The following is a 27,372-nucleotide window of genomic DNA, read 5'->3' as shown; positions in this document are numbered from 1 at the left end:
ATTATTTTTCAACTATTATTTTTGCTCAACTTATTTCTCAACTATTAGTTGGGTCTGGTTTTAGAATAAAATATCGAAGTAGTCGAGTCTGATTTTTTAGAATAAAATATTACTTTTGAATATGAATAGTGCATCTTTAAATATGAAGAAACATTCCCAAATACTGTAGTTTATATTTCAAGTCCCTATTGTTTGACTACTTCAATACAGATTATTTAAGTTCTTAGTGAAAGTATTTCATCTCATCTCATCTCATCGTTATAATTTGTTCAAATTCTCATAAAGAAATATAATAAATAATTCAATTTTTTCAATTATCAAAACAATAATAATATTAGAAAATAATATTCTAATAATATTTTATTCAATTTTCAACTTTTATCTCAACTCACTATCCAAACGGCATCTTAGCTTCGTTTTTTTTAACATTAGTCTCATCTCATTTAATCATTATAACTTTATCAAATTTTCACACAAAATAAAATAAACAATTCAACTTTTTAAAATTTTAAAATAAAAATAATATTAAAAATATATATTTTAATAATATTTTATTTAACTTTTAATTTTTATCTCAACTTATTTCATTTTATCTCATCTCCAAAAACATACTAAGGCTTATATATTTTAAGAACGGTACTACAACATATGAGTTCACCGTTATGATTATTGATAATCATGATTATTTAAGAACAGTACTAATTAATGTTTTTTTTCCCAATATTTAGATGTGAAAATTATAGTACTGTATAATATGAGGTTTCAATATTTAGAAAGCACATGAAAACCAGTGAAAAAATTTGCAGTGAGCTAGACGACGTTGCTTATCAAAATAATTATATCAATCAAATTACTGCTTTGAATTTTACTGACATTCACTGAGGATACAGAGAACGTATATGATACCAAAACAGTGGAAGAGGATATCAAAGGATTCAAAGTTTAAGCTTGGTGAACTAAACATCTGTTCTAATTATGCAGGTGAATTGCATAAATATTACATGATGGAAAAGAAAAAGGTATCCAAACTCATGTAGTAGGTATATATCCAAGTGGGCAACCACGCATCGTTTGGATCAGTAGTGTCGAATCTTGCTGTTCCGTCCTTTCAACTCTCTCTAGATGTGACGCGTGTACTGCACACGCCGCCACAGCCAGTGGTGGCCCCTCGCCAACGATTCGTCTCAGTTTTTAGTTGTTACACTATATTCTCACTTTTCCTAACCGAAGATCAAGTGAAAGTGGATGTGAAAGTTTCTTCCAGTCTGTCCAGATCAACACGTTGCAACACACCCCTTTGTACTGTAGCTTTTAGCTGCAGGTTAATAGTCTATATATCAGACTATTCAAAAACCGTCTTCAAGCGACCTCTCTTTGTGGAAATTGGGTATTTTTGACTCCGATCACCTCCTTTATGTTCTTATTTTTGTGTTATAATGTGTGTTGACTTTGAGAAGATTGTAGAGAAATCCCACCTCACTAAACTTGTATCTTGTATATGATAGTTTATCTGTAAATTACTTACTTGCCCAAGAAAAAAAAAAAAAAAAAAAAGGTATATATCCAAGCGGGCAACCGCTTGAAAGGAAAATCAAAATGGTAAAGGCATCTGGACGGTCATCTTGACCAAGCTGCATGCATCGTCATTAATATTTGACAGAACAACTACTGATGATCCATGCCGTCACTTGACCAGCTTCCAGCCTGGGAACAGCCAGATATCACAGAATTCCAGCTGAGCAATGTTATCACACGCATCTCAACAAACAAAGAAAAAACAGCTTCTATCTTATCAAAGTTGGACTAGATGCATGGCTTATCAGGTCAATTGCTGCCATTTATGTTTAACTTAAAACTACCAAGGGTAGGACGAAACCATTAATCAATAATCACGATAAGTTGAAGATTCTTTAATGGAGAATTAATAATAAATTATAGAGAAGGGAAAAACAAAATTCGCGAACGTTTATTTTCCAGGAAAAATAGCATATGTTTATTTTACTTCAGAAGACTGGAAAATCCTAAATTGGCTGTAGTGAAATTGCTCTAATCAAATACGTTATTTCTCACGCGCAACTGCATCAAATCCTAGATGCAAGTGAATTTATGTAACAAATATAGGATAAAATCAATCAGCATTCAAAAAATTAAAATAAAAACTCAGGCAGCCAAAAATTTTGTATTCATATTTACTTTACTCAAGCACAAGTTTCTAGTTTCTATTCATGTCTTCAAATGAAGTCATTTCAATGATGCTAACTCCTGAACAGCCATCCCCTCCATTGTCTCTCATCATGTCCCTCATCCTTGCTACATCATCCCACCTCCCTTTCATAGCATAAAGATTTGACATTAACACAAAAAACCCAACATTGCTGCAATCCAAGAAAAGTAACTTCTTGGCAAAACATTCCCCAAGCCTGACCTCTTGATGGATGCAAGCAGCGCTTAGCAAAGCTCCCCACACGGCAGAATCAGGCTTAATCTCCATATCCTTGACACAATCCGTTGCTTCTTCAAACAAGCCTGCACGAGCAAGGAGACCAACCATGCATGCATAGTGCTGCAAACCCGGCACCATGCCAAGCTCTTCTCTCATGATTTGGAAGTATCTTCTCCCTTCATCAACAAGACCCCCATGAGTACAAGCAGCTAAAATACCCAAGAAGGTAATTTTATCAGGTTTTAGTCCTTGAACTTGCATTTCAGAATAACAGCCAAGAGCTTTATGCTCGAGCCCATATAAACTGTAGCCTGAGATTATCGCATTCCATGTTGCCAAACATGGCTCTTTGATGCTCTTAAACACCCATTCAGCACACTCTATTCTTCCGCACTTGGTGTACATGTCTATAAGAGCAGTTCCAACAAAATCTTCCACTTCTAGATTGTTTCTTAGGACGTAAGTATGAAGTCTCTCCCCAAATTGTAGGTATCCAAGTTGGCAACAACCTGAAAGTAAACTCGCAATGGTAATGGCATCTGGACTGTGATCAAACCTCTTCATTTGACAGAACAACTCCATGGCGTCACTTGACCTTCCAGCCTGTACACAGCCAGATATCACAGAATTCCAGCTGATCAATGTTTTCTCACGCATCTCAAAAAACAAAGAAAAAACAGCTTCTATATCATCAAAGTTGGAGTACATGCTTATCAGGCCATTTGCAACCAAACTATTATCACTCAACCCAATCTTTAATCCATAACCATGGAATGTGAGTCCAATGCCCAAGTGAGCAGGATGTGTAATCCCATGGAGGATGCTGACCATAGCAACTGCATCCATCTTCATCTCTAATTGCTGCATTTGATTAAAGCAACCCACCACCAAATCTATCTTTCCTTTCTCAGCATGGCTTGAAATAATTGCTGTAAGGGAAACCAAGTTCTTCTGGGGAAATGACTCATAAAGCAGCTCGGCAAATTCTGTGTTCATGTACCTTGCATAAACACAAACAAGTGTAGTAATCACAGAAGTGTCATTGACAACACCAGTTTTGATTGCATAACAATGTATAGATTCAGGATGAGCATTTGCTGACAGAAGGCTCACAATGGTTACTGAATTGGCTTCCACACTCTCCTCCAGCATTTGTTTGAAGACAAGCATAGCGTCATCAAAATAACAATTCTGCCCATAGGCGCCAATCATGGTATTCCAAGAAACCACGTTTCTCTGAACCATTTCCTCAAACAAAAGTTCTGCAGCTTCCAAATCTGCACACTTAGAATACATAGAGGTAAGCACATTCTTGACTTGAGAATCCAAATCAAGGCCAGCCTTAATTCCAAACCCATGAATAGACTTCCCTTGAAACACTAGCTCATGCTGACCACAAGATGGAACCAAACTAACCAAAGTCGTCTGACAAGGACTAAAACCCTCTCTAAGCATTTGAACAAAGAGTTCCAATGCATCAGAATCATACCCATTTCGCGAATACCCACAAATCAATACATTCCAAGTCACAACATCTCGATCACGCATATAATCAAACGACTTCTGTGCATGTTTTATACATCCCAATTTCATGCATAAATCAAGAAATGCAGTACTCACATATACAAATTGGTCAAAGCCCAATCTTACCAAGTGGGTCTGAATCTGATTTGCTTGTATCTTTTGATTGGGTGAATTCAAAGCAGAAGAAGACGACGACGATCTACAGGCTTTAAGGAGCAAAGAGAAAGTGAGGTCATTTGGTTTTACGTTTGATTGCAGCAATTGGCGGAAAAGGCCCAATGCCTGGCCAGAGTTCTTGCTTTCAACGAGTGATTTAAATACGGAATGAAAGAGAGAAAGGTAAGGAGTTTTAAGGAGACTAAACGAGTAGGACAAGTTCATACTCCGCACATGTGCAGTGCGGATTAAACATCCAAGCGTAGTCTCAACGTCATGGGTTCGACTTGCCTCCAGTAGCTCACCAACACGACATCACCTGTTAATATACTTGTACAATGAAAAATGTCGTAACGATGTGAATAGTATTAAAATGGTTTAAGCTAATACATTTTATTAATTTTTAAAAAATGAGAGAAAATTTGAATAAAAATATTAAAAAATTAAAAAATTATTTGATTTTATTATTTGATTTTTATTTTTATTTTGAAGTTTATAAAAGTATTATTTTTGTGTTTGGATAATGATTAACTAAATGATTAGATAAAAAAATTTGAAGATTTGAAATTGAAAAATATTTTGTGTTTCAGTAATATTGGGAAATAAAATTATGTGAAATTTTGAGAATTTTAAAAATTATGTATTTCTTATATGCATCCCAAATGTCGCTAAAATTATAGGCTTACACGTCATTAAAAGATAATGAAAATATAGATGATACGAGATTGTGTTTTACAAAATGACGTCGCTTCGTTAGTAGCCAGTTAGCACTGCCAAAATGAGATTCCACAATTGGCGGTAGGGGTGGTGAGTCGTATTTAAGGGTGTAACTGGTTCGATATGATCCCATTTTGGAGAAATTTTGGAATCAAACTGATATGTACCGGTTTTGAAAATTTAAAAACCGGAACTTTCAGTTTTGGTCTTGTCCGATCCGGTTTATCATTTACACATATGACACTATATAAGTTTAGTATTATAATTTTTTTAATATTAAACTTAATTGTGAGAATTTAGTATTTATTATTAATGATTACTAATTCATTAATGTTCAATTATATTAGTATAGTATAAGTAACATCAAACTTATTAGTGAGATTAATAAATTATTAATGTCTAATTATTCTAGTATATTAATTTTATGCTATAAGATTAATAGATGTGAATTGTAAGTACGATCCTCCTTTATTACTCGATTCCCAATTGAACCCCTATCATACCATACGATTATAAACAATTACTACGAAACATGAATGCAGATACAGAAAAGATACAAAAAGAGAAAGACAGTGGGTTGCATGCCATGCTTGAAATAATAGGGTCGGGGTTGCGCAGGAGTGACATAGAGAGATAAAGAGGCAGAGGAAGCAGAGGAGAGTTTTAAGATTCATGTTGTTTCGTTAGAGTTGGAATCTTCTGTCTGGTTTGGAATTCCACCGGTGCTGAAATTACATGCGTGGTCCTCTGGATGTCCAGGGAAGACATTAAAGAAATAAAGACGAAGAAAAATCACGAGCATTCAATGATGAAAGCACTTCCAAATTTGGTGGGAATTGGCAAAGTGCAACTTTAGGTGTCAAGGTCAAGGTCTTCACACCATTTATTATATAGGAAAGATTAGAACATTGAAGATATAATATTATTAAAGACTTTCATGATTTCTCATTTTTCTATTGGAAAATGATCTTTAACAGTTTGAGAGTCTAAGTTCTACGTATTTATTTTTTAAAAAAAGTGAGGAAATTTAAAATTCATGAAAAAACTCTTTGTTAAGGTGAGTCTCATGGGGTTTCAAATTGAGTGTGCGATGATTGAATATTCTAAAACTGTATATAATATTACTCTTTCCAATATATGCAAGATGAAATATCAATTAAAATCTCTACCGGTTCATTTTTTTAAATAGATTGCATTCATTTATGAAAGTGAAGTTACAACTGTAACTGATACATATAAGAAAAAACTCAGATTATAAGCCAATTATTTATAGTTAGGGCTCCACCAGTAAACAAATTCTTTTATAATTGGTATGATCTTAACTTCTAGAATTTTCTACAAACAAACCATCTGAGAAACCACACTCTGCTTAAAGCAGAGATTTCAAACCCTACCCCTAAAGGAGGAGATGACTTTCATATATGGAAAAAATGTTCAAGAGACTATTTCTTTTTTATTATTCATGTAAAACAACGGAAATAACAGAAAACGTAAATGATATATGAGAAAATAGAGAAATACAACTTGGAAAGCTGTAGATCCGCATTCTCAACCTTAGATGAAATAAAAAAAAACAAACATAGGGACTGTGGTGGCGCGTGAGGGACACGTGCCACTTTGGAAGTACAGTGGACAGTCGAGTCTGACAAAACCGATAGCCCTGGTCACAGAAATGCCGCGCGTGGCAGCAGTAGAGCTCCCCTTGCGGTGGCGCGTGGCGGCAGTAGAGCTCCCCTTGCAGTGGCGCGTGGATGTCACGCGTGTACTTTGGACCTTGTGTGTGGCTCACGTGCCGCTCCGTTTGACGAAATTCTTCACCTGTCTAAAAAATTGGTGACTTGGGAATCTTGCGGTGGAGCGTGTGGTGGTCGTCGGGTTCTGGAGAAACAACATATCGGCATTTCGCACTACTTTAAAAGAAAAGCATACAAAATCATAAAAAATAAAAGAAAAAATTAGAGAGAAGATGGATGAGGGAGGAGGGAGGGAGGAGACAAAGCTCCAACCCCCTCCCCTCTAGTCTTGGTTATTTGAGGGGGGCTACTTTAGAGAGAAAAAGGAGAGAGTGAGAGGTGTCATTCTTTTTCTACCAGTTCATATTAGATATAATAATGAGTTGTGCGCACTCATGTTAAAAAAAGAGAGATTTACTATTAAAAATTTAATTTTTTCATGTATATCCCATGCAACACTTGCGCACTCTATGACTATAAATATTATTTTTTTTATAAACAAATATCATTTCTCTTTCTCCTTAAATCATCTCTTCTAACTTATTATTCTTTCGGCTTAACAATTGAATCTTAAATTGTGGCACTCAATATAGTTTTGAGATACAAAGTGTAATTTCGTCTTATTAATTTTATACCAAACCCACAATTTTATGTTTCTTAATTTTCGCTATACATTAAATAAAAAAATTAAACCAAAAAATTTATATTTATATTTATATTTTTCCAAATTAAATGTGGGTATTTTGAATCATTTTATAAGACAAGAAAGGAGAGAAATTTAGCCATTCTTTCCGTTGCTCAATTTCTATTTTAAAAAGTTTTAAAAACAAAACGCAAACCATTCCAGCAACGGTAAAAAAAAAAGAAGAAAAAACCCACAAAGCCCTCAGCTTTTATACATCCACGAGCCGTTAGTTTCTTTCCATTGTCCAATTTGAATTTTGAATAGAGAGAGACTTCCGGTGAAATTCCTCGTTAATCCTCACCAGTGTCGGTTTGGTCTTTGCCCTCCATTTTGCTCAATCGGTGTAACTCTATTGCAAAAGCCTCTCGATTAATTGTTTTCAACGCTAGAGGTGATTTTCTAATCCAAGCCGAGGGCGTGAGAATCATACGTGCTCGAGTACGAAATCATTTGTCTCCTCGAATTAAAGATTGGTGGTATGTACACCTTTTTATCTCATCTATTTCTCTTCTCCCTTTTGGATTGATGAGCATATGCTTCTTGTTCTTTTGCTAGCTAGGTTTTTCTTGTCTGGTTCTTCCTCTTAGTTAAAAGAGTACACCTCACATTATTCCCTTGAGTATTACTCACATTATTCCGTTAAGGTTTTTCTTGTCTTGGTCTTCCTCTTATTAGCTTGAAAACTTACTAGCTTGAGTATTCCTCACATCATTCCTTTGGGTCTACACGATTTTTACTATTTATTTCTCACAGGTCCTCAGCTATCCTGCAGTGAGAAGCACCTCAAAGATTTCTCACGGCAAGGCAGACCTACTACGATCGTGGTTCTGCAAGGCCTCTGTGGGTCATATGTAAGTGAAGGTGATGGGGGGAAATTTTACCATTAACGATTTGCAACATATCTTTTGTTTTGTTTTTTGTTTTTTTTCTCTCTATATCTTCAAATAAATTCGTATCTGAAACGAATGCAGTCATTGTTTTAATTTTTCTTTTCCCCAATCTTTCTAGTGAAAATTGATTCATATATGTTTATAATTCTCCACGGGGGTATTTTGATTTTGTAGTTTAATGCAAATCCCCTTATAATACTTTTCTGGTTTGGCTCATCCTCTAACATTCAGCCCACCCGCACCCTTCAATGAGAACGTATTCTGTATGGACTATTTTGAATGTTTCTTTGTGATCCTACCAGGTACTCATCATCTCCATCCGTATCTCTTTCTTTTTCTATCTTCGTTTTAAGACTACTACATATTTCCCTAACACCCACAATCGGTCGACACCTTGAGCCCCAAGACAGATCCCATCATCTTCACTTCCTTCAGCCTAAAGTCCATGGCTCTTCCTCTCTTGCTTTCCTCTTCTTTTTCCCATCATGTAGCAGCTGAAATGGACGATAGCAGTTGAAGCAAGGGATGGCAGTGGAAATTCAAGTAATAAGCAAGAGCAGCTGGCTGCACAATACACACAAACGGCAACCATGTTTAGCTTTTCTTTGAATATCTGCTGCTGTCCAGAATTTATGTAGTGAGTTTCACCTTCCTTTTCTCACATATTTCTTCTATATCTTGTGTATTTGAGTGGATAATCATAAGGAAGGAAAATAGGATCTGTAAATAGGATTAAAACCACCTGTTAGAGCTCAAAGTACATCAGGAAATTTGTGATGTTTTCTATTTGTGCTGCAGCAGTTTCCCCCTCAGTTTTAGCTTATATCTTCACTCTACAAGGCTGGAACTTTGGCTTAAATTTCATTTATAAGAAGACTAAGTTCAGTTTAGTTTAAAACTCCATCATTTTTCCCTCTCTTAGTTCACGTTTAGCACCTAAAAAGATAGCAGCAACACACTTCCAAGTTCTGAAATTTTCTGCAACAGATTCTGTCATAGTGTCTTCTAATCTCATCTGTCCTTACATTTTTCCTCTAATATTTGTTTAGTTGGCTGTGTAACCAAGTGGAGGGAAGGTAGAAACATGCATAATTCGTGCAATCTACTGCTTGAAGAGGTGAGATGATTTTCTGCCTTGTTTTGTTCCAAGCTGTAAAGTTTCTACAAAAAAGTTCTGCAATAGTTTTAACTATACTTCTTCCTCTATTTGAATCACTTTTCAATTATGTTTAGGCCTCCGTTTTTATGAGTTAAACTAGTAGAGATCGGTATGTATTTTTTTACCTTCTACTCAAGCTAATAACTAAGTAAACAACCAAGGATTTCATTCAAATTGGTAAGTTTTCTCTTAGAATTTTCTGGTTTATCAAGAACTATCTATTGTTGTTTTTATGCTATGTCTACCCTTAAATCATGCTTATTTCCATTTTTTTCAAAGCTAGTTCATTGCTTGTGTAGTTGGGATTATAGTTGAAGGAGGGGGGTTTCGAAACAGGTATACAACTAACTGGCTGGCTGTACGAGCTAGTGCAGAAAATTCAGCAACTGATTCCTCTTAAGTTCTAGAACCTTAGTTTGCCTTTATCTCATCTCTTTAACTCAACCTCAATATGTGACATTAGGAGTACCAAATGACGTTAAAATCTCAGACCAAAACCAGCTCTACATAGCTGGAACTGAGGGGAACAGCAACACACAGTTCCTTTCTTTTCTTTCTATTGTTCAGATCTTATCTCCACCATTCCCTTGTTTTAGGCCACTTCAAGAGGTAGAAAAACCTTCATAGAAACCACAAAAACAATATTGAAGTCTATAGAAAAAGGAGGAAGCTCGAAGGTTAGAGAAACAACTTAAACTAGTTCAAGTTTGAGGTGAAAACAAAAACTGTCATCTATCTTTACATTGTTTCTGGTTTGATTTAATTGCTACAAATCAGTCCTATTCCTCTCCTCTCTTCAGTTTCATCTTGACCTTGATTAATTCTCCATGAATTTGTGTTAAAGCCTTGAAATAACTCCTCATAGAGACATCAAATAGCAGCTAAGAGTGATGCAAAAAGCAACAGTCGCAGCTGCATGACAAAAGGAAAATCTCAACAGATGTAATGATCTGTTCCAGCCCTTTTACCTTTCCAAATTCTCCTCTCAAGCCATAATTGGCCACATCATTCAAGACCCCTTGTATAAGAATCAATCTTTAGAAGTGTCAAAATAGGAGCTGCATTATAGCACATCTGAAACAATTCTACAGCTATTACAGCAGCAATTTGCAGCCCCTAGTCTCTTGAGTTTTTCTTCAACTTATACTTCTTTCTTTTTAGCATCAGCATCTCACCATTTGTCATCTCATCATCTTTTCATACCATCATCATCTCATCACATCATCATACATCCTTATTTATCATCATGAATCTCATCACATGATCATTGCATCATCTTTTCATATTATCATCACCATTAGTTTTGAGATCATCCTTATTTGTTTCATTATTGTTCACATTATTGATATTTGTTGTTGCATACTATTATTTTCCTTAATTTATTTTTAATATTTGCAAGACATTTTGTGATGACAGGTTGTTAAGAGATGAAGTTATCTCGAAATTATAAAATTACAGGTTTGATATATCATTTATTGCATTTATCCAATCGATGTCTATTTTTATAACTTTAAGGTTAGTATTATAAAAATATATGTACTGTTTTTTGCATTTTCTATTGCTACCATTATTGATGGTTTACCTTGTAGACATCATATATTCATAGATTACGTAGTCTCTTACTTGTGATTTGAGAGATAGACTAAATAAGTAGGGAGAAATAGGCACGGGGGCTTTCACTAATTTCAAACTGTGGTCTTACCGTCGTAGACTATGGATGGCCATGAGTACCCATGACAATGGAAAGAACTGAAAAGCTAATTAAAAAGAGAAGGAGAAGACGAGAAATATGGAGGAGAAGAAAAAAGAGAGAGAAGAAGGGATGCTGGCCATTGAGGCGTGACACTCTGAAAGGAATGAAGAAAAGAGAAGGGTGAGGGGCTAGAGAGAGAGGGGGAGGGGGAGGTATGCAAGAAAGGAAAGAAATGACTAAAGAGAGATTGACAGAGAGAAAATGGGGTATTATAGTTAGGGTTTTGTTTTTTTAATATTTATGATATTATGATCTATATATATATATATATACATATATATCTACAGATCAAAGGTTGGGTGGGCCAAAGGCCCAACCTGGCACCCACCCGCTGGACTTTAAAACTGTTTAATTAAAGCTCGTCCACTTGTGGCATGCAGGCAGGTAGCAAACTTGCTCTCCATTGTGTTGTAGGCCAAGGTGTTGGCTTTTATCCTTACCGATTTGCTCGGCTTGGCTCATAATCTTTTCATATTATTTATCATCTCATCATCTTTTCATATCATTTATCATTACATCACCTTTTTATATCATCATTATCTCATTACATCATCTTCATAATCATCATGATTCATCTCTTTACATCAGCATACTCATCATCATCTCACCATTTATCATCTCATCATCTTTTCATATCATCATGATCTCATCACATCCTCATCTTCATGACTGTCACGATCCATCTCGTTACATCCTCATCTATCATCATGATCTCATCACATCATCATTCATCCTCATCTATCATCATGATCTCATCCCATCATCATTGCATCATCTTTTCATATTATCATCATCTTTAGTTTTGAGATTATCCTCATTAGTTTCGTTATTATTATCATTATTGATATCTGTTGTTGTATACTATTATTTTCCTTAATTTTATTTTTAAAATTTGTAAGAGATTTTGTGATGACAAGTTGTTAAAAGATTATCTTGAAGTTATGAAATGACATGTTTGATATACCATTTATTGCATTTATCTAGTAGATGTCTAGTTTTGTAACATTGAGATAAGTATTGTAAAAATATTTGTATTTCTTTCGCATTTTCTATTACTACATTTATTTATGGTTTACTTTGCAAACATCATATATTCATAAATTTGGTTGTCTCTTACTTGCAAGTTTGTTGCAGAAATAATACAATAAAAATCCATACAAAAATCAACAAACTTACAAATCAAAACAAACAAGCTTACATATTAGAAAATATCACAAATCCAACAAAAAACCAAAACAAACTTACAAAAACGAATGCAAGTAATAATCGTGCACAGACCCACATGCCGTGGTCTCGGGTCACAGATATTTATAGCCCTTGGTCATCGTAATGGATTATTAAACTTGCAAATTCATCCCTCATAGTCACAATGGATCTCTAACATAGAGACCGATGACAAAAATCGTGGTTTTGAGTGGTAGAGACCCACGACCAAACTGTGGTCTTACCGTCGTAGACTATGGATTGCCATGAGTACCCACGACAATGGAAAGAACTGAGAAGCTGGTTAAAAAGAGGAGGAGAAGATGAGAAATATGGAGGAGAAGAAAAAAGAGAGAGAAGAAGGGATGGTGGCCATTGAGGCGTGAAACGCTGAAAGGAATGAGGAAAAGAGAAGGGTGAGGGGGTGAAGAGAGAGGGGGAGGGGATGTTTGCTAGAAAGGAAAGAAATGATAGAAGAGATTGAGAGAGAGACAAACTGGTATTACAGTTAAGGTTTTGTTTTTTTAGTATATATGATATTATGATTTTTATTTTTATTTATATATATTAAAGTCCAAGTGGGCCAAAGGCCCAACCAGGCACCTGCCCGCTAGCCTTTGAAACAGGCGAATTAAAGCTCGTCCACCCATAGAATTAGGCAGGTAGTAGACTTGCTCTCCATCGCATTGTAGGCCAAGGTGTTGGCTTTTATCTTTACTGATTTGTTCGGCTTAGTTTGTTGATGACTTGCATAATTTCTTATATTTTATCACTTTTTAAATTTAAACTTTAGTCTAAATACCCTATTATTGGACTAAAACGCTAAAATGTTAATAGAAATCTTTGGAATTAATGTGTATTATTGAATTGAGTTTCTATTTACTTTGAAATACTCCTGAGTAGATTTTTATGTTTAATTTTAGAGTTTACAAAAGAGCAAGTACAAACCCATTCGAATTCAAAGGACTTTCGAGTGGGAAAGACGTTGGAACAACCTAAGAACTTTCAATGAGTGTAGGACTCTTCAAATAAGGATAATGATGGGGTTTGAGAATAATTTGGATCAGAGTCCAAAATGCGCTAGCAGACAGCATGGACACACTTTAGTATTTTAATCATAACTTTCCACTCTAATATATCAGATTGATGCGATGCTTGGTACATTGAAAAGCTATCTTAATGGGCTACAAAGTTGTCATTAATAAGGATTTCCAAATTTGAACTCCTGAAGCGCGTATGTGGCTGCAAAGTTGAATCCTAAAATTTAGACAATTTTGTGTGGGGGAATATGAAGACATTTGGGTTTCTTTCCTATCCTATTTAAGCATATCATTAGCATGAAATTGGTGAGTTCTTTTTTAGAGGGGCATTTCTTTGGAGTTTTTAGTTTCAGACGCTGCGGCTTGCGAGGGACGACACTGCGGACTGCGAGGAGCATTTTCTGTGTTCATTTTCTTCTATTCTTCTCTCAGAAAAATTATGGTGAATTGGTTTATGTTAAATTTAATTTTTAGCATGAACTAAATTTTCTTTATTCTAGAAAAACGATGTAATCTAGTTCCGAACTATGTTTGATCTTCTATGTTAATTTGAAGTAATTCTCTCCTATATTTGTCTAATTTATTCTGACCTTATTACTTCTAATTAACTGGCCAGTAATTAGATGATTTTAATCTTGTGATTTGCTATCGAAAGAGGGAATTATAGGATAGATATTGGATATTTCGGCATAGGTAAATATAGAGATCGAAAGATTTGTATGAACCTATGTAGTATTAAAATTATTGATCTTATTGTTTTCTTATCTTATTAATTTGCATACTCTTGTGTAACATGATGAACAAGAATAATTTCCAATTGACTACCAAAAGAGGCTTTTGGATGTTTGTGGAGATATACTAACAAACAGAAAGAATTAAATTCAATTAGTTAGATGAGTAAAGTATAGTAAGGAATTAGGTGAAATCGATTTCCTAGACGTCTTCTTTCTCATTGATTTGATCTTCAAACAATATCTTTCTTTTCCTTTGAGTATTTTTTTTAAATTAATTTTATTTTAATTTGCAATTACAAAAATCTTAGTGACTTTTCTAAATAAAGTTGAGATTAGTATAATTTCAGTATTTATCAAAAGTAAGTTACCAATCTCTGAGGACGATACTCTTCTCATCACTTTACTATAAAACTACAATACTATGCACTTGTAGTTTTGCACCGATCACTCGTAATCTTTTCATATCATTTATAATCTCATCATCTTTTCATATCATCATGATCTCATCACATCGTCTTCATAGCCTTCACGATTCATTTATTTACATCCGCATTCATCATCATCTCATTATTTATCATTTCATCATCTCTTCATACCATCATAATGTCATCACATCATCAATGCATCGTCTTTTTATATTATCATCACCATTAGTTTTGAGATCATCCTCATTAGTTTCATTATTGTTATCATTATTGATATTTGTTGTTGTATACTATTATTTTACTTAATTTATTTTTAATATTCTCAAGAGATTTTGTGATAATAGGTTGTTAAGAGATGAAGTTATCTCGAAGTTATAAAATTATAGGTTTGATATACCTTTTATTGCATTTATCCAATAGATGTCTATTTTTAGTATTGGAAAAATATTTGTATTGTTTTTGACATTCTCTATTACTGCCAGTATTGATGGTTTACCTTGCAAACATCATATATTCAAAAATTATGTTGTCTCTTACTTGTGATTTGAGAGATATACTAAATAATTAGGGATAAATAGGCACGGGAGTTTTTACTATTATTTTGCCAAAGCATCTACTCTTCACTAGAATTGTTACATGCATGGACTGGAAGGGGGAGGGGGGTTAACCCCGTGTTTGGGTGACCCTGTCTTGATAGCGGGAGGCAGATTGGAGCCACCACCGTCAGACCACATGGTTCAACACCACATTTTTTACAAAAACAGTCCAATAAAGATGCAAACAAAAATCAACAAACTTACGGATAAAAACAAACAAACATATTAGAAAATATCACAAATCCAACAAAAAGCCAAAACAAACTCACAAAAACGAAACAAATAAACGAAACTAAGTAATAATCATGCACAAACCCACATGCCGTGGTCTCGGGTCACAGATCTTTATAGCCCATGGTTGTAGTCGTGGATTGTTAAACTAGCAAATTTGTCACTCATGGTCACAATGGGTCTCTAGCATACAGACCCACGAAGAATAACGTGATTTTGTGTGGTAGAGACCCACGAACAAGCTGTGGTCTTACCGTTGTAGCCAGTGGAACGGCCATGAGTACCCATGATAATAGAAAGAATTGAGAAGTTGGTTAAAAATAGGAGGAGAAGATGGGAAATATGGAGGAGAAGAAAAAAGAAAGAAAAGTGGATGTTGGCCATTGAGGCGTGAAAGTCTGAAAAGAATGAGAAAAAGAGAAGGGTGAGGGGCTGAAGAGTGAGGGGGAGGGGATGTCTGCTACAAAGGAAATAAATGATTGAACAGAGATTGAGAGAGAGAAAAAGTGATATTATAGTTAAGGCTTTGTTTTTTTAATATATATGATATTATGATTAATATTTATATATATCTATACACACAAGGCTGGGTAGGCCAAATGACAAACCTGGCACCATTTATATCATTTATCACCATTTATATTTATCATCTCATCATCTTTTCATATCATTTATCATTATATCATCTTGATCACATTACATCATCTTCATAACCATCATGTTTCATCTGTTTACATCAGCATACTCATCATGGTCTCACAATTTATCATCTCAACATCTTTTCATGCCATCATGAGCTCATCACATCCTCATCTTCTTGATTGTCACGATCTATCTCGTTACATCCTCATCTATCATCATGATCTCATCACATTATCATTGCATAATCTTTTCATATTATCATCATCATTAGTTTTGAGATCATCCTCATTAGTTTCATTATTGTTATCATTATTGATATTTGTTGTTGTATACTGTTATTCTCCTTAATTTATTTTTAATATTTGCAAGAGATTTTGTGATGATAGGTTGTTAAGAGATGAAGTTACCTCGAAGTTATAAAATTATAGGTTTGATATACCATTTATTGCATTTATCCAATAGATGTCTATTTTTAGTATTGGAAAAATATTTGTGTTGTTTTTCGCATTCTCTATACTACCATTATTGATGGTTTAGCTTGCAAATATCATATAATCATAAATTATGTTGTCTCTTATTTGTGATTTAAGAGATGATCTAAATAATTAGAGAAAATAGGCACGGGAGCTTTTACTATCATTTTGCAAAGCATCCACTATTCACTAGAATTGTTACATGCATTGACTAGGAAGGGAGAGGGGTAAACCCCGTGGTTGGGTGACCTCGTCTGGATAGCAGGAGGTGGATTGGAGCCACCACTGTCAAACCACACAGTTCAACACCACATTTTTTTACAAAAATGGTCCAATAAAAATCCAAACAAAAACCAACAAACTTACAGATCAAAACAAACAAACTTACATATTAGAAAATATCATAAATCCAACAAAAAACCAAAAAAAACTCACAAAAATGAAAAAAATAAACAAAACCAAGTAATAATTGTGCACAAACCCACATGTCGTGGTCTCGGGTCACAGATCTTTATAGCCCATAGTTGTAGTAGTGGATTGTTAAACTTGCAAATTCATCACTCATAGTCACAATGGGTCTCTAACATACAGACCTACAACAAATACCGCGATTTTGAGTGGTAGAGACCCACGACTAAACTGTGGTCTTACTGTTGTAGCCTGCGAGATTGCCATCAGTATCCACTGATTGAGCTGAATTATTGCATATTTTATACATTTAGAACCAATATATTTTATTTATTTCATTACATTATTATTGGTTTTAGATGAAAAAATGATAAGATGAATAAATCTGAGTTGTGATTTAAATTGGTTAATAGCATGATTTATGCTTAATTTTATAACTTGTGATTTAATTGGACAATGTTCATTCACATGCACAACATATTTTTGATATTCTATTATTCTTATTTTATTTTATTTCTAATTTCTATTATTTTATTTCTAATTTCAAATTTAAATGACTTTCAAGTGGGCAAGAAGGAATAATCTAAGAACTTTCAACGAGTATAGGACTCTTCAAATAAGGATAATGATAGGGTTTGAGAGTAATTCGGATCAGAGTCCAAAATACGTTAAGAGACAGAATGGACACATTTTAGTATTTTAATCATAATTTTCCACTCAAATATCAGATTGATACGATTTTTAATGCGTTGGAAAGCTATCTTAAAGGGCTATAAAGTTGTCTCTAATAAGGATTTCCAAATTCTAACTTCTGAAGTGCATACATGGCTGCCAAGTTGAGTCCTAAAATTTAAACAATTTTGTGTGCGGGAATATGAAGACATTAGGGTTTCTTTTCTACCCTATTTAAGGATATCATTAGCACGAAATTGTGAAATTTTTGGAGAGCAGCGCCGCACATTTGAAGAACTCTTCCAGGGTCCAATTGTCGCTCCAGCCGCCTCCTCCATTCCCTACCACCTCCATCTCCATTTACTTGGCTTGCTCTTTTCATTCCCTACTTTTTATTTAATTTCAATTTAAAGTTTATGGAATATTTTTGAGATTTTTGGTTTAGAAGTTTGGGCAATTTATTTTTTGTTCATTTACTTTGTGTTATTTATTTTTCTCACTTCTTTAAGCTTTCATTGAACAGTGATTACAATTACTATGGATTAATTTTGAGAATTAGTGATTTGAATACAATGATGAACCCTAGAATCTTGATTTTGGGGCTTTTCAATTTTCAGTTCGTATTTTGTGAATTACTTTCTAATCTAGTTTAATTCTTAGCTTAATTTTATTAATCTCTTAGTTCCATTGCATATTAGATTGATTAAAGTTTAATTAGGACTTAAATAATTTCAATTTTATTGTTTAATTTTCAGATTAATTAAGATTGTTCAGTTTAGTTGATTCTTTAATTGTTAATTTTAATTTGTTAGTCTTTTACATTTCATTTCAACACTCAAAAATCAAAAAATATGAATCTAGTCCATGACTAGTACCCTTTTCATTCTTGTTGCACTCTTCCATCTATTACACATACCATCATTTTTATTTTCTCTTTGTTAATATTTTCACCATTTTAAACGAGTTTGATTTTAAGTAATTTTTCCTGAGGAGACGATCTAGGAATTTTTTCCTAATTATTACGCGACATCCTCCTGCACTTGGAATAACCTTTGTGCTACTCATTTTTTAGTGAGTCTAGTTTTTGGTGCCACGATAATGGAAAGATTTGAGAAGTTGGTTAAAAAAAGGAGAAGAAGATGAGAACTATGGAGGAGAAGAAAAAAGAGAGAGAAGAAGGGATGGTGGCCATTGAGGCTTGAAAGTCTGAAAGAAATGTGAAAAAGAGAAGGGTGAGGGGGTGAGGGAGTGAGGAGTGAGGTGGAGGGGGCCGTCTGCTACAAAGGAAAAAAATGACTAAACATAGATTGAGAGAGAGAAAAAGTGGTATTATAGTTAAGGCTTTGTTTTTTTAATATATATGATATTATGATTTATATTTATATTTATAAATATATATGTACATATATATATAAGGGTGGGTGGGCCAAAGGACCAACCTGGCACCATTTATATCATTTATCACCATTTATATTTATTATCTCATCATCTTTTCATATCATTTATCATTACATCATCTTTTCATATTATCTTGATCACATTACATCATTTTCATAACCATCATGATTCATCTCTTTACATCAGCATACTCATCATGGTCTCACAATTTATCATCTCAACATCTTTTCATGCCATCATGAGCTCATCACATCCTCATCTTCATGATTGTCACGATCTATCTCGTTACATCCTCATCTATCATCATGATCTCATCACATTATCATTGCATAATCTTTTCATATTATCATCATCATTAGTTTTGAGATCATCCTCATTAGTTTCATTATTGTTAACATTATTGATATTTGTTGTTGTATACTGTTATTCTCCTTAATTTATTTTTAGAATTTGTAATAGGTTTTGTGATGAGATGTTGTTAAGAGATGAAGTTATCTCGAAGTTTAAAAGTATAGGTTTGATATACCATTTATCACATTTATCCAGTCGATGCTTATTTTTGTAACATTAAGATAAGTATTGTAAAAATATTTGTGTTGTTTTTCGCATTTTCTATTACTACATTTATTGATGGTTTACCTTGCAAGCATCATATATTCATAAATTAGGTTGTCTCTTACTTGTGAGAGATAGGCTAAATAATTAGAGAGAAATAAGCACGGGGGCTTTTACTATCATTTTGCAAAGCATCCACTCTTCACTAGATTGGCCAAGGTGTTGGTTTTTATCCTTACCGATTTGGTCGGCTTAGCTCGTAATTTTTGCATATCATTTATCATCTCATCATCTTTTCATGTCATGATCTCATTACATTGTCTTCATAGCCTTCACGATTCATCTATTTATATCCATATACATCATCATCTCATCATTTATCATCTCATCATCTTTTCATACCATCATGATCTCATCACATCCTCATCTTCATGATTGTCACGATTCATCTTGTTACATCCTTATCTAACACAAGCGGATTATTTTGTTTTCTTGTTGACGACTTTTGTGGTGTATTTTATCTTAAAGATTCTCAAGGACTTTTGTTAGAACAAGTTGCCCTTAAGAATCGCGGACTTCTGTAAAGGGATAAAATACCATAGCCCATGGTTGGGTCCAACCCACCACTAGGGACAAGAGAGGAAACAAGAAAGAGATAAGAAGGGACATGAGAACATGTAAGTGTTAGAGGGGTCAGAGGCTAAGGAGAGCAAATTAGACACGCCAAGGGTCAAGTCACCTCATGGCAGGGGGATTAGATAAAGGGGAGGGACTAGACGACTTTAAAAGGACGCTCTCGACTTCTTCTTCTTTGGTTTCGAAGAGGTCGCTCCAGAGGGATTTTCTTCTCTAACAAGCAGATCTACAGCTTTCTTTGTATAGTAAAATATGAAAGACCATGTGTGAATGTAAACTAATACATTATAGTGGAAAGTCCTCTTCACAAACCCCTGTGGACGTAAGCCTAGTGCCGAACTACGTAAATCTTTGTGTCCATCTCTCTTTACTTTCTCTGCACTTATGCATTGACATCCTACAACCACACCGGAATACCTCTGGTGGCTCCAAACAACACTGATCGAGGCCTAAGTCGCCCCAGTGGGTCGTGATTGACTCTTTTTCTCCCTCCAGCCTGTTGAGCCAACTTTTCTCACATCAACAACTACTAATAATAAGCATGGATTATTCTATGAGATGCCTTTAAGCAACCAAAAGAGACCTCAAACAAGCAAGAAATTAAGCTACTCGTCTAGATTTCTACTTACAAGTTGTGAGATTCCATTCATCAAGTATTCAATGTGAAAGAGGACTTAGACAAGACAACGAATGACGCACTAATTGCACCTTTTGATAGAAAGAACTTGAATGCAACTGCATGAGTGTTCTGAAAAATAGTTATCGCTATCGGAGATTTACGAGTTGGCGGCATGGTACTTTTTTCACACCAATGTCAATCTATGGCTGCTTTACACATCCCTGGATAGGTGCATTTTACAAGAAAGAGATAGACAGGAAGAGGATCATGAATAAAAAAAGAAAGATTAGCTAGTGTGCGCGGGAGGAGTCACTATAACATAAATGAGTTTTTGTGACAGTTTGGCAATTGTGATAGTCTTCAAACCGTTACCAAAAAGTATTTTCTATGACAATTTGTGGAAATCGTCACTAAAGACAGCCGAGAAATTGTATTACGTTCGAACGTATACATATTCACATTCAAACGTATGTATACATTCGAACGGGCTCTGGAAATTCGAACGTTGAGGCTACTTACGTGCGGACGTGTAAATTTTGGTGCCAACATTCAATGTTAATGATTCAAGTTCGAACGTTAATTGATTTAATATTAAAGTTGTATGTTTCAAATTTGAAAAAAATTGAGAATTGAAGTGTAGTAATTTAATATTAAAGTTGTATAAGCTAACATTAAAAAAGATTGAGAATTGAAATTCAAAAACAGTAGATATATTAAATAATACTGTTCATTACATATAATAAAAATAAAGTACAAAATATGATAAAATTTTGTAAACAACAATCAGATTAACATGTTCACAAATCATGTATTGCAGAACTCCTCAATCAATGTCGTGACCTTCTCGTTTAGAATATCTACACGATGGGTAATCTTGATGACAGTCACTCCAAATGTACTGTGGAACCAACGTTCAACCGTAAGTCACTCCGTTTGAACATTTCCACCCATAAACGATCTAAATGTTCGAATCATTAGAATAGATATGTTCGAACGGCAGCCCAACATCCAAACGTTAAACATTTTACGTTCAAATGCTTCTTCATTAACATATGAATGCTACATTCAAACGTCTTCGAGCAAACGTTCGTTACGTTCGAACGTAAATATTAATTGTGTGAAGCAAAAACAACGAACATCTAACTTTTTTATGTTTGAATGTTAATCGGTTGGGTTAAAATTCAAACATTGGTTTTTACATGCGAATGTTACTTTCTGTGACAGATTTTAACTGTTACAAAAAATTTTCACGTTCAAATGTTACATCTCACGGAAGACATCCAATCGTCACAAAAAAAACTTTTTGTGACAATTGAACAGTAAATTGTCACAAATAACTTTCTGTGACTCCTTTTAGATGACGGTCTCAAACCGTTACAAAAAAGTCTTTGTGATGGTTTGCTTATTTTTTGTGATGGTTTCATCCGTCACAAAAGCCAAATTCTTTTATAGTGACTTTACAACAACCAATACTTCTCCAATAAAATTTCCAAGTGCAGCAGATCACTTGGACTGAGCAATTGAAGTGAAGACCTCAGGTCTAGGGTCCAAATGATTGCATTTGAAAGTAGTGCTAGAAAGCAGCCTATATATAAGAGTTGTAAACAAGAGAGATAGACATGTAGAAAATAAGGGTTGAACCCTTTACTTATGGAACTAGTGAGTTTTCAATTTGATTCGGCAACCTGATACTAGAAAAAGCTCCGAGCACTCTTGGACCTTGCATGATAAATATAAATCATGAGAGCTAGCACAAGAGATTGAGCTTGCATTTGGGTAGTGATGTATTCTCAAATATTCTGTAAATAATAATAAAAAGTATGTGAAAAATAAGAATAAAATAATAAATAATAGTGACGTATTCTCAATATCCAAACTAGACCTGAAACAAACTACTGGATGCCCTGTTACTTCTCTTAAAAAAATATTATTTTATTATGAAATTGTGAAATACTTATGAATGGATTGTGAGGACATCATTTCTCTTTTGAATCCATTTTTATATATATGGTGGGCACACGTAGGTCCTGACTTGAGCTTCACTTTCAATTATTATGTACATGTGTGTACAAAATATATATATATATATATATATGTATTTGTGATGGATTATTTACAACAAAAATAATTATTTGTAATAAAAACAGACTTATTTTTATAGGAAATAATCATATTCGCAGGAAATAGTTAATCACAAATAAAAGTTTTCTTATAGAGATATATATAATTATTACACATGAGTTGGCCTTTGTACAGTACTAAGAATACCCATATAAGGGGAGCTTTAGAGATTTTGAAGTTACTACAATCTAGGTTTTTTTAAAGACTAGTCGCATGACATGCACCTATGCAATGTGTTGGGGCATTGCTTAGTTTTTTTTAGTTTTATTCTATTTTTTTCTAGGTTATATATAGTTTGATTGTGTGCAGTTGCTTAAACATGATCTTCATCTATTATTTTAAATTTATAGTCATTTAACATTGGTGTAGTTCAATCAAAAGAATACAAAATATTATGAATAAAGAAAGCGAAGTGTTTTTAACCTTGAAAATTTCATAACATTTAAAATTATTTAAGTATATGGTCATTTATTTTGGAAGGTAGACATTGAATGATTGTTTTGAGGTCCAAGGGGCCGGTCCATAGAAAAAATAATTTTTTTTAAATTTTTTTAGATGAAAATTAAAAATTGAATAAAATATTATTAGAATATTATTTTTTAATATTATAATTGTTTTGAGATTTGAAAAAATTAAATTGTTTATTATATTTTATGTGAGAATTTAGAAAAATTATAATGATGAGATGAAACCGTTTCTATATCTAAATGACCTTTAAATTTTTAGTTTTTCTTAAAAGAAAGAGAGTAGAAACAAAGGATACCCTCTCTAAAGATTTACTCAAGGATGTTCACTTTCACTTGGTCATCTAGTATCTTTTAACCTTTTTGCTTTTGGGGGCTAGAGTGGAAAATTCTGAGGGAGCACTTTGCAAAAGAGTCATGTACTGGCGTGCTGAAAGGTTTTTCAATTAGGGTTTCCGGCCCCCCTAGTCTTCACCTAATTGTGGAAGAAGAGAGGTGAGTTGAGTATCAACTCTCTCTCGCGCCTTTATTTTTGTGTATTAAAGTCATTTAAATAAAAACCAAATGAAAAATAAAAAATGCTTGTAAGGGGTTAACGTTGTTTGAGTGATTGACAAGATTACTTTGAAAATGTTAGGATGGTCAGCGCTTATCTAGATATGGTCATTACGAGAGTAACTTATATGCCTTGATTGTTGACCCTATTAGACTTACTATTTGTTTGGGTAGCCAACATACCTCAACACTTTTTAAGCATTCTTATACTATTGAAAATACTCTACATGCCAAACACAATGAACCATCTTCATACCAAAATCTTTTCAAAAATTACTATAATATTTATCACTATTATATATAAATAAAAAATAAAATCACTATAATATTTATTATTATTATATATAAATTAAAATTAAAATCAATAATATTTATCACTATTATATATAAATAAATAATAAAATCACTATAATATTTATCACAATTATATATAAATAAAAAATAAAATCGCTATAATATTTATCACTATTATATAGAAATAAAAAATAAAATCACTATAATATTTATCACTATTATATATAAATAAAATCATCATTAGAAAAAAATCAATCATTGATGGGACCCACACCTTTTTCAATTATTTATCCAAAAGTCAACAACTCAACATACTTCATACATCCAAACAACTCAAAATACTCTCAATGGGACCCACAAATCCACTTCAATCTCTACTCATAACTATTCACAAACATTCTCAACACTTCTCAGATATTCTTACTACCCAAACGTAGCCTTAGTGACTCATCTACAACACATTTTGACAAACAGATGGAATGCATACAGGAGAGCTTGGCAATAACAAAATGGCAGAGTCATGCACCACGCCACGTACAACAACAGACCAATATTTCTTTTCTTTCCTTCTAGAATAGAATCGTAGACAAGTTAGTTAGTAATTCTCTCAAGTTGTACAAACAATATTCCCTTTCTATTTTCCGTATAGCTTTTCTATTTTACTGCTACTCTCTATATAAATACCAACATCTTTCAATGAGAACGTAAGGAAGTTTTCTCTACATTATTTTTAAGCTATGTCAACATGGTATCAAAGTTGTCGAGACTAATCTTCAGTATTTTGTTATCATGGTTGCATCGTCTTCCTCTCCCACACTTTCTTCCTTCTCCCATATAGTCACCGCAAAATTATCAAATGATAACTACCTTCCATGGAAGGTACAAATTTTGGCTTATCTACGGGGGCATGATCTCTACTCCTTCGTTGATGGCTCAGTCTCTCCTCCTTCTGAATTTATAACTGATCCTACATCTAATATCCCAAAAACCAATCCAGCCTTTTCTTCATGGAAACGAACGGACCAACTTGTTTTAAGCATACTTTTTTCCTCTCTTAGTGAATCCATCATAGGACATGTGCTTTCATCAACAACAGCTCGCAAACTTTGGACGTCCTTGGCATCTATGTTCTCCTCTCACTCCCAAGCCAAGGAATTCCAGATACGATTTCAGCTCACAAATCTTTCAAAGGGAGACTAAAACATCTCTGACTATTTTGGTAAGGTACAATCCGCAGTGGGCTCCTTAGCTGCAACTGGGCACTCTCTTCCTGATAAAGAGGTAGTCACCGACCTTCTAAATGGACTAGGTCCATCTTTTGAATATTTTATTACATCTATTACAACCCGAGCAGATTCCATTTTTTCTCATGAATTATTTCAATTGTTGCTCATCCATGAGAGTCGTATGTCTCACCAAAACAAAGTGTTATCTCCTCTCTTGAGCCTTCTGTGAATTTCAGCTTCTCTGGATCTCGGGATCAACGAGGTCATGGTTCTTATCATGATGGGAGGCAAGGTCGAGGCAGGGGCAGCTACTTCAACAACAACAATCGTGGAGGACGTAATTTCTCCTCTAACTCACATTCTCGACAACCATTCAACAAAGATCAACCTACATGTCAGGTTTGCAACAAGTTTGGACATGTTGCATTATAGTGTCATATTTGGTTTGTTCACTCTTATTAGTTTGAAGCTCCAAAGTCATTTTTAGCTCATTACACTGCTCCTGACTCCTTGACTGATTATGCCTAGTATCCCAACTCAGCTGCCACACATCATATTACTAATGATTTTTCTAACTTGAATATTTCATTTGAACAATACACTGGTAGTGACTCAATAAGGGTTGGAAATGGCTCTAGTATACCCATCCAAAATATTGGTGATTCTCATCTCTCTGTTAATTCCTCCAGTTTCCCCCTTCACAATTTACTACATGTTCCAAACATTACAAAAAATCTTGTTTTGGTTTTACAGTTTTGTACTGATAATTCATGCTATTTTGATTTTCACTCATCTCATTTCTTTGTGAAGGACAACAAGACCAAGAAAGTACTCCTCACAGGGCCTACTCATAATGGGCTCTATGTTTTTCCTTCTAAGCTGTCATCATCTTCCAGCCCATCTGCTAACCTTGGTGAATGGACAAGTCTGGCTCAGTGGCACCGAAGGCTAGGATACCCTTCTCTTGCTCTCGTTTCATGTGTTCTTCACTCAAAATGTCTACCACTCCAAATAATTCTTCCTTTTATTGTTTAGAATGTCCACATGCTAAAAGTTAGCAATTACCTTTTTGTAATAGTTGGTCTATTTCTACTAGACCTTTATAGTTAATTTGTGCAGATGTTTGGGGTCCATCCCCTTATGTTTCTAGACTTTGTTATAAATACTATCTTTGTTTTGTTGATCAATTCACACGTTACACTTGTTTCTTTCCTCTCAAACTAAAATCGGATGTTGCAAATATATTCGTTACATTCCTACCTTACATTTAATGAGGTCTCTTTTCCATTTTCTACCACACGGCCCACTATAATCAGTTTCGCCTCTATTCCTGAAAGGCCTCACTACCACTTTTCCTTCCTTACATCGTTGGACCTGGCCCAAGCCCATCAATTTCTCATCTTCCAGAATCATCACCCTCACCTTCCTCTTCATCGCCTCACTCATCCCTTGTGTCTGAAACTAGTCCAGCTCCTTCTCCTCAAAATACATCTTCAATTCTCATACCACCTCGTTCTCCCATTATCACACGTGCCCAAACAAAGTCCTTTAGACCCAGCACTTTCACGGATGGCACCATACCTTTTCCCTCTCCGTATTGTTTCACTATCAATGTTTCGGTTCCTGATGAACCATCAAGTTATTCAACTGCCTCTAAGTTTGTTGAATGGCGTGCAGCTATACAACAAGAATTTACAGCTCTTCAGCAGAATCAAACATGGTCTTTAGTACCCTCTTTTCCCACGGCTAATGTGCTTGGTTGCAGGTGGGTCTTCCGCACAAAAAGTAAAGCAGATGGCTCGTTTGACAGGAGGAAAGCCCATTTAGTTGCAAAAGGATTTCATCAACAGCATGGTTTGGACTACCACGGGACCTTTAGCCCTGTGGTCAAGCCTTCCACAATCCGACTGATTCTCTCTATAGCAGTTACACGACAATGGTCCTTGAGACAACTTGACATTCAAAATGCCTTTATGCATGGTTCTTTAACTGATGAAGTCTATATGCAACAACCTCAGGG

General features: G+C 34.4%; 1 protein-coding gene and 2 long non-coding RNA genes across 3 annotated transcripts in view; 1 reads left to right on the top strand and 2 right to left on the bottom strand.

The window, feature by feature from the left end:
* Nucleotides 1-2,044: 2,044 nt before the first annotated feature.
* LOC121241837 (pentatricopeptide repeat-containing protein At2g04860-like) overlaps nucleotides 2,045-27,372 on the bottom strand; it is a 60,527-nt gene continuing 35,199 nt past the window's right edge. Inside the window, exons 2-3 of the mRNA XM_041139687.1 lie at nucleotides 3,775-4,388; nucleotides 2,045-3,720 (exon numbers count right to left, since the gene is read on the bottom strand). Of these exons, the coding sequence (XP_040995621.1) occupies nucleotides 2,213-3,720; nucleotides 3,775-4,388 (2,122 nt within the window). The 3' untranslated portion in view covers nucleotides 2,045-2,212. The remainder of the gene's footprint in view (nucleotides 3,721-3,774; nucleotides 4,389-27,372) is intronic.
* Nucleotides 8,371-27,372, top strand: part of LOC121241844 — a 69,562-nt gene continuing 50,560 nt past the window's right edge. Inside the window, exons 1-5 of the long non-coding RNA XR_005935815.1 lie at nucleotides 8,371-8,450; nucleotides 8,559-8,785; nucleotides 9,198-9,265; nucleotides 10,724-10,765; nucleotides 14,807-15,385. This is a non-coding gene — a long non-coding RNA (uncharacterized LOC121241844). The remainder of the gene's footprint in view (nucleotides 8,451-8,558; nucleotides 8,786-9,197; nucleotides 9,266-10,723; nucleotides 10,766-14,806; nucleotides 15,386-27,372) is intronic.
* LOC121241845 lies at nucleotides 11,357-11,792 on the bottom strand. The gene is made up of 3 exons (XR_005935816.1): nucleotides 11,737-11,792; nucleotides 11,582-11,705; nucleotides 11,357-11,525 (listed from the first exon to the last, which is right to left on the bottom strand). It is a non-coding gene; the product is annotated as an uncharacterized LOC121241845 (long non-coding RNA).

This window comes from Juglans microcarpa x Juglans regia, chromosome 8D (genome assembly GCF_004785595.1).
Source record: "Juglans microcarpa x Juglans regia isolate MS1-56 chromosome 8D, Jm3101_v1.0, whole genome shotgun sequence".
Lineage (NCBI taxonomy): Eukaryota > Viridiplantae > Streptophyta > Magnoliopsida > Fagales > Juglandaceae > Juglans > Juglans microcarpa x Juglans regia.
This window is presented reverse-complemented; position numbering and strand designations above follow the sequence as displayed.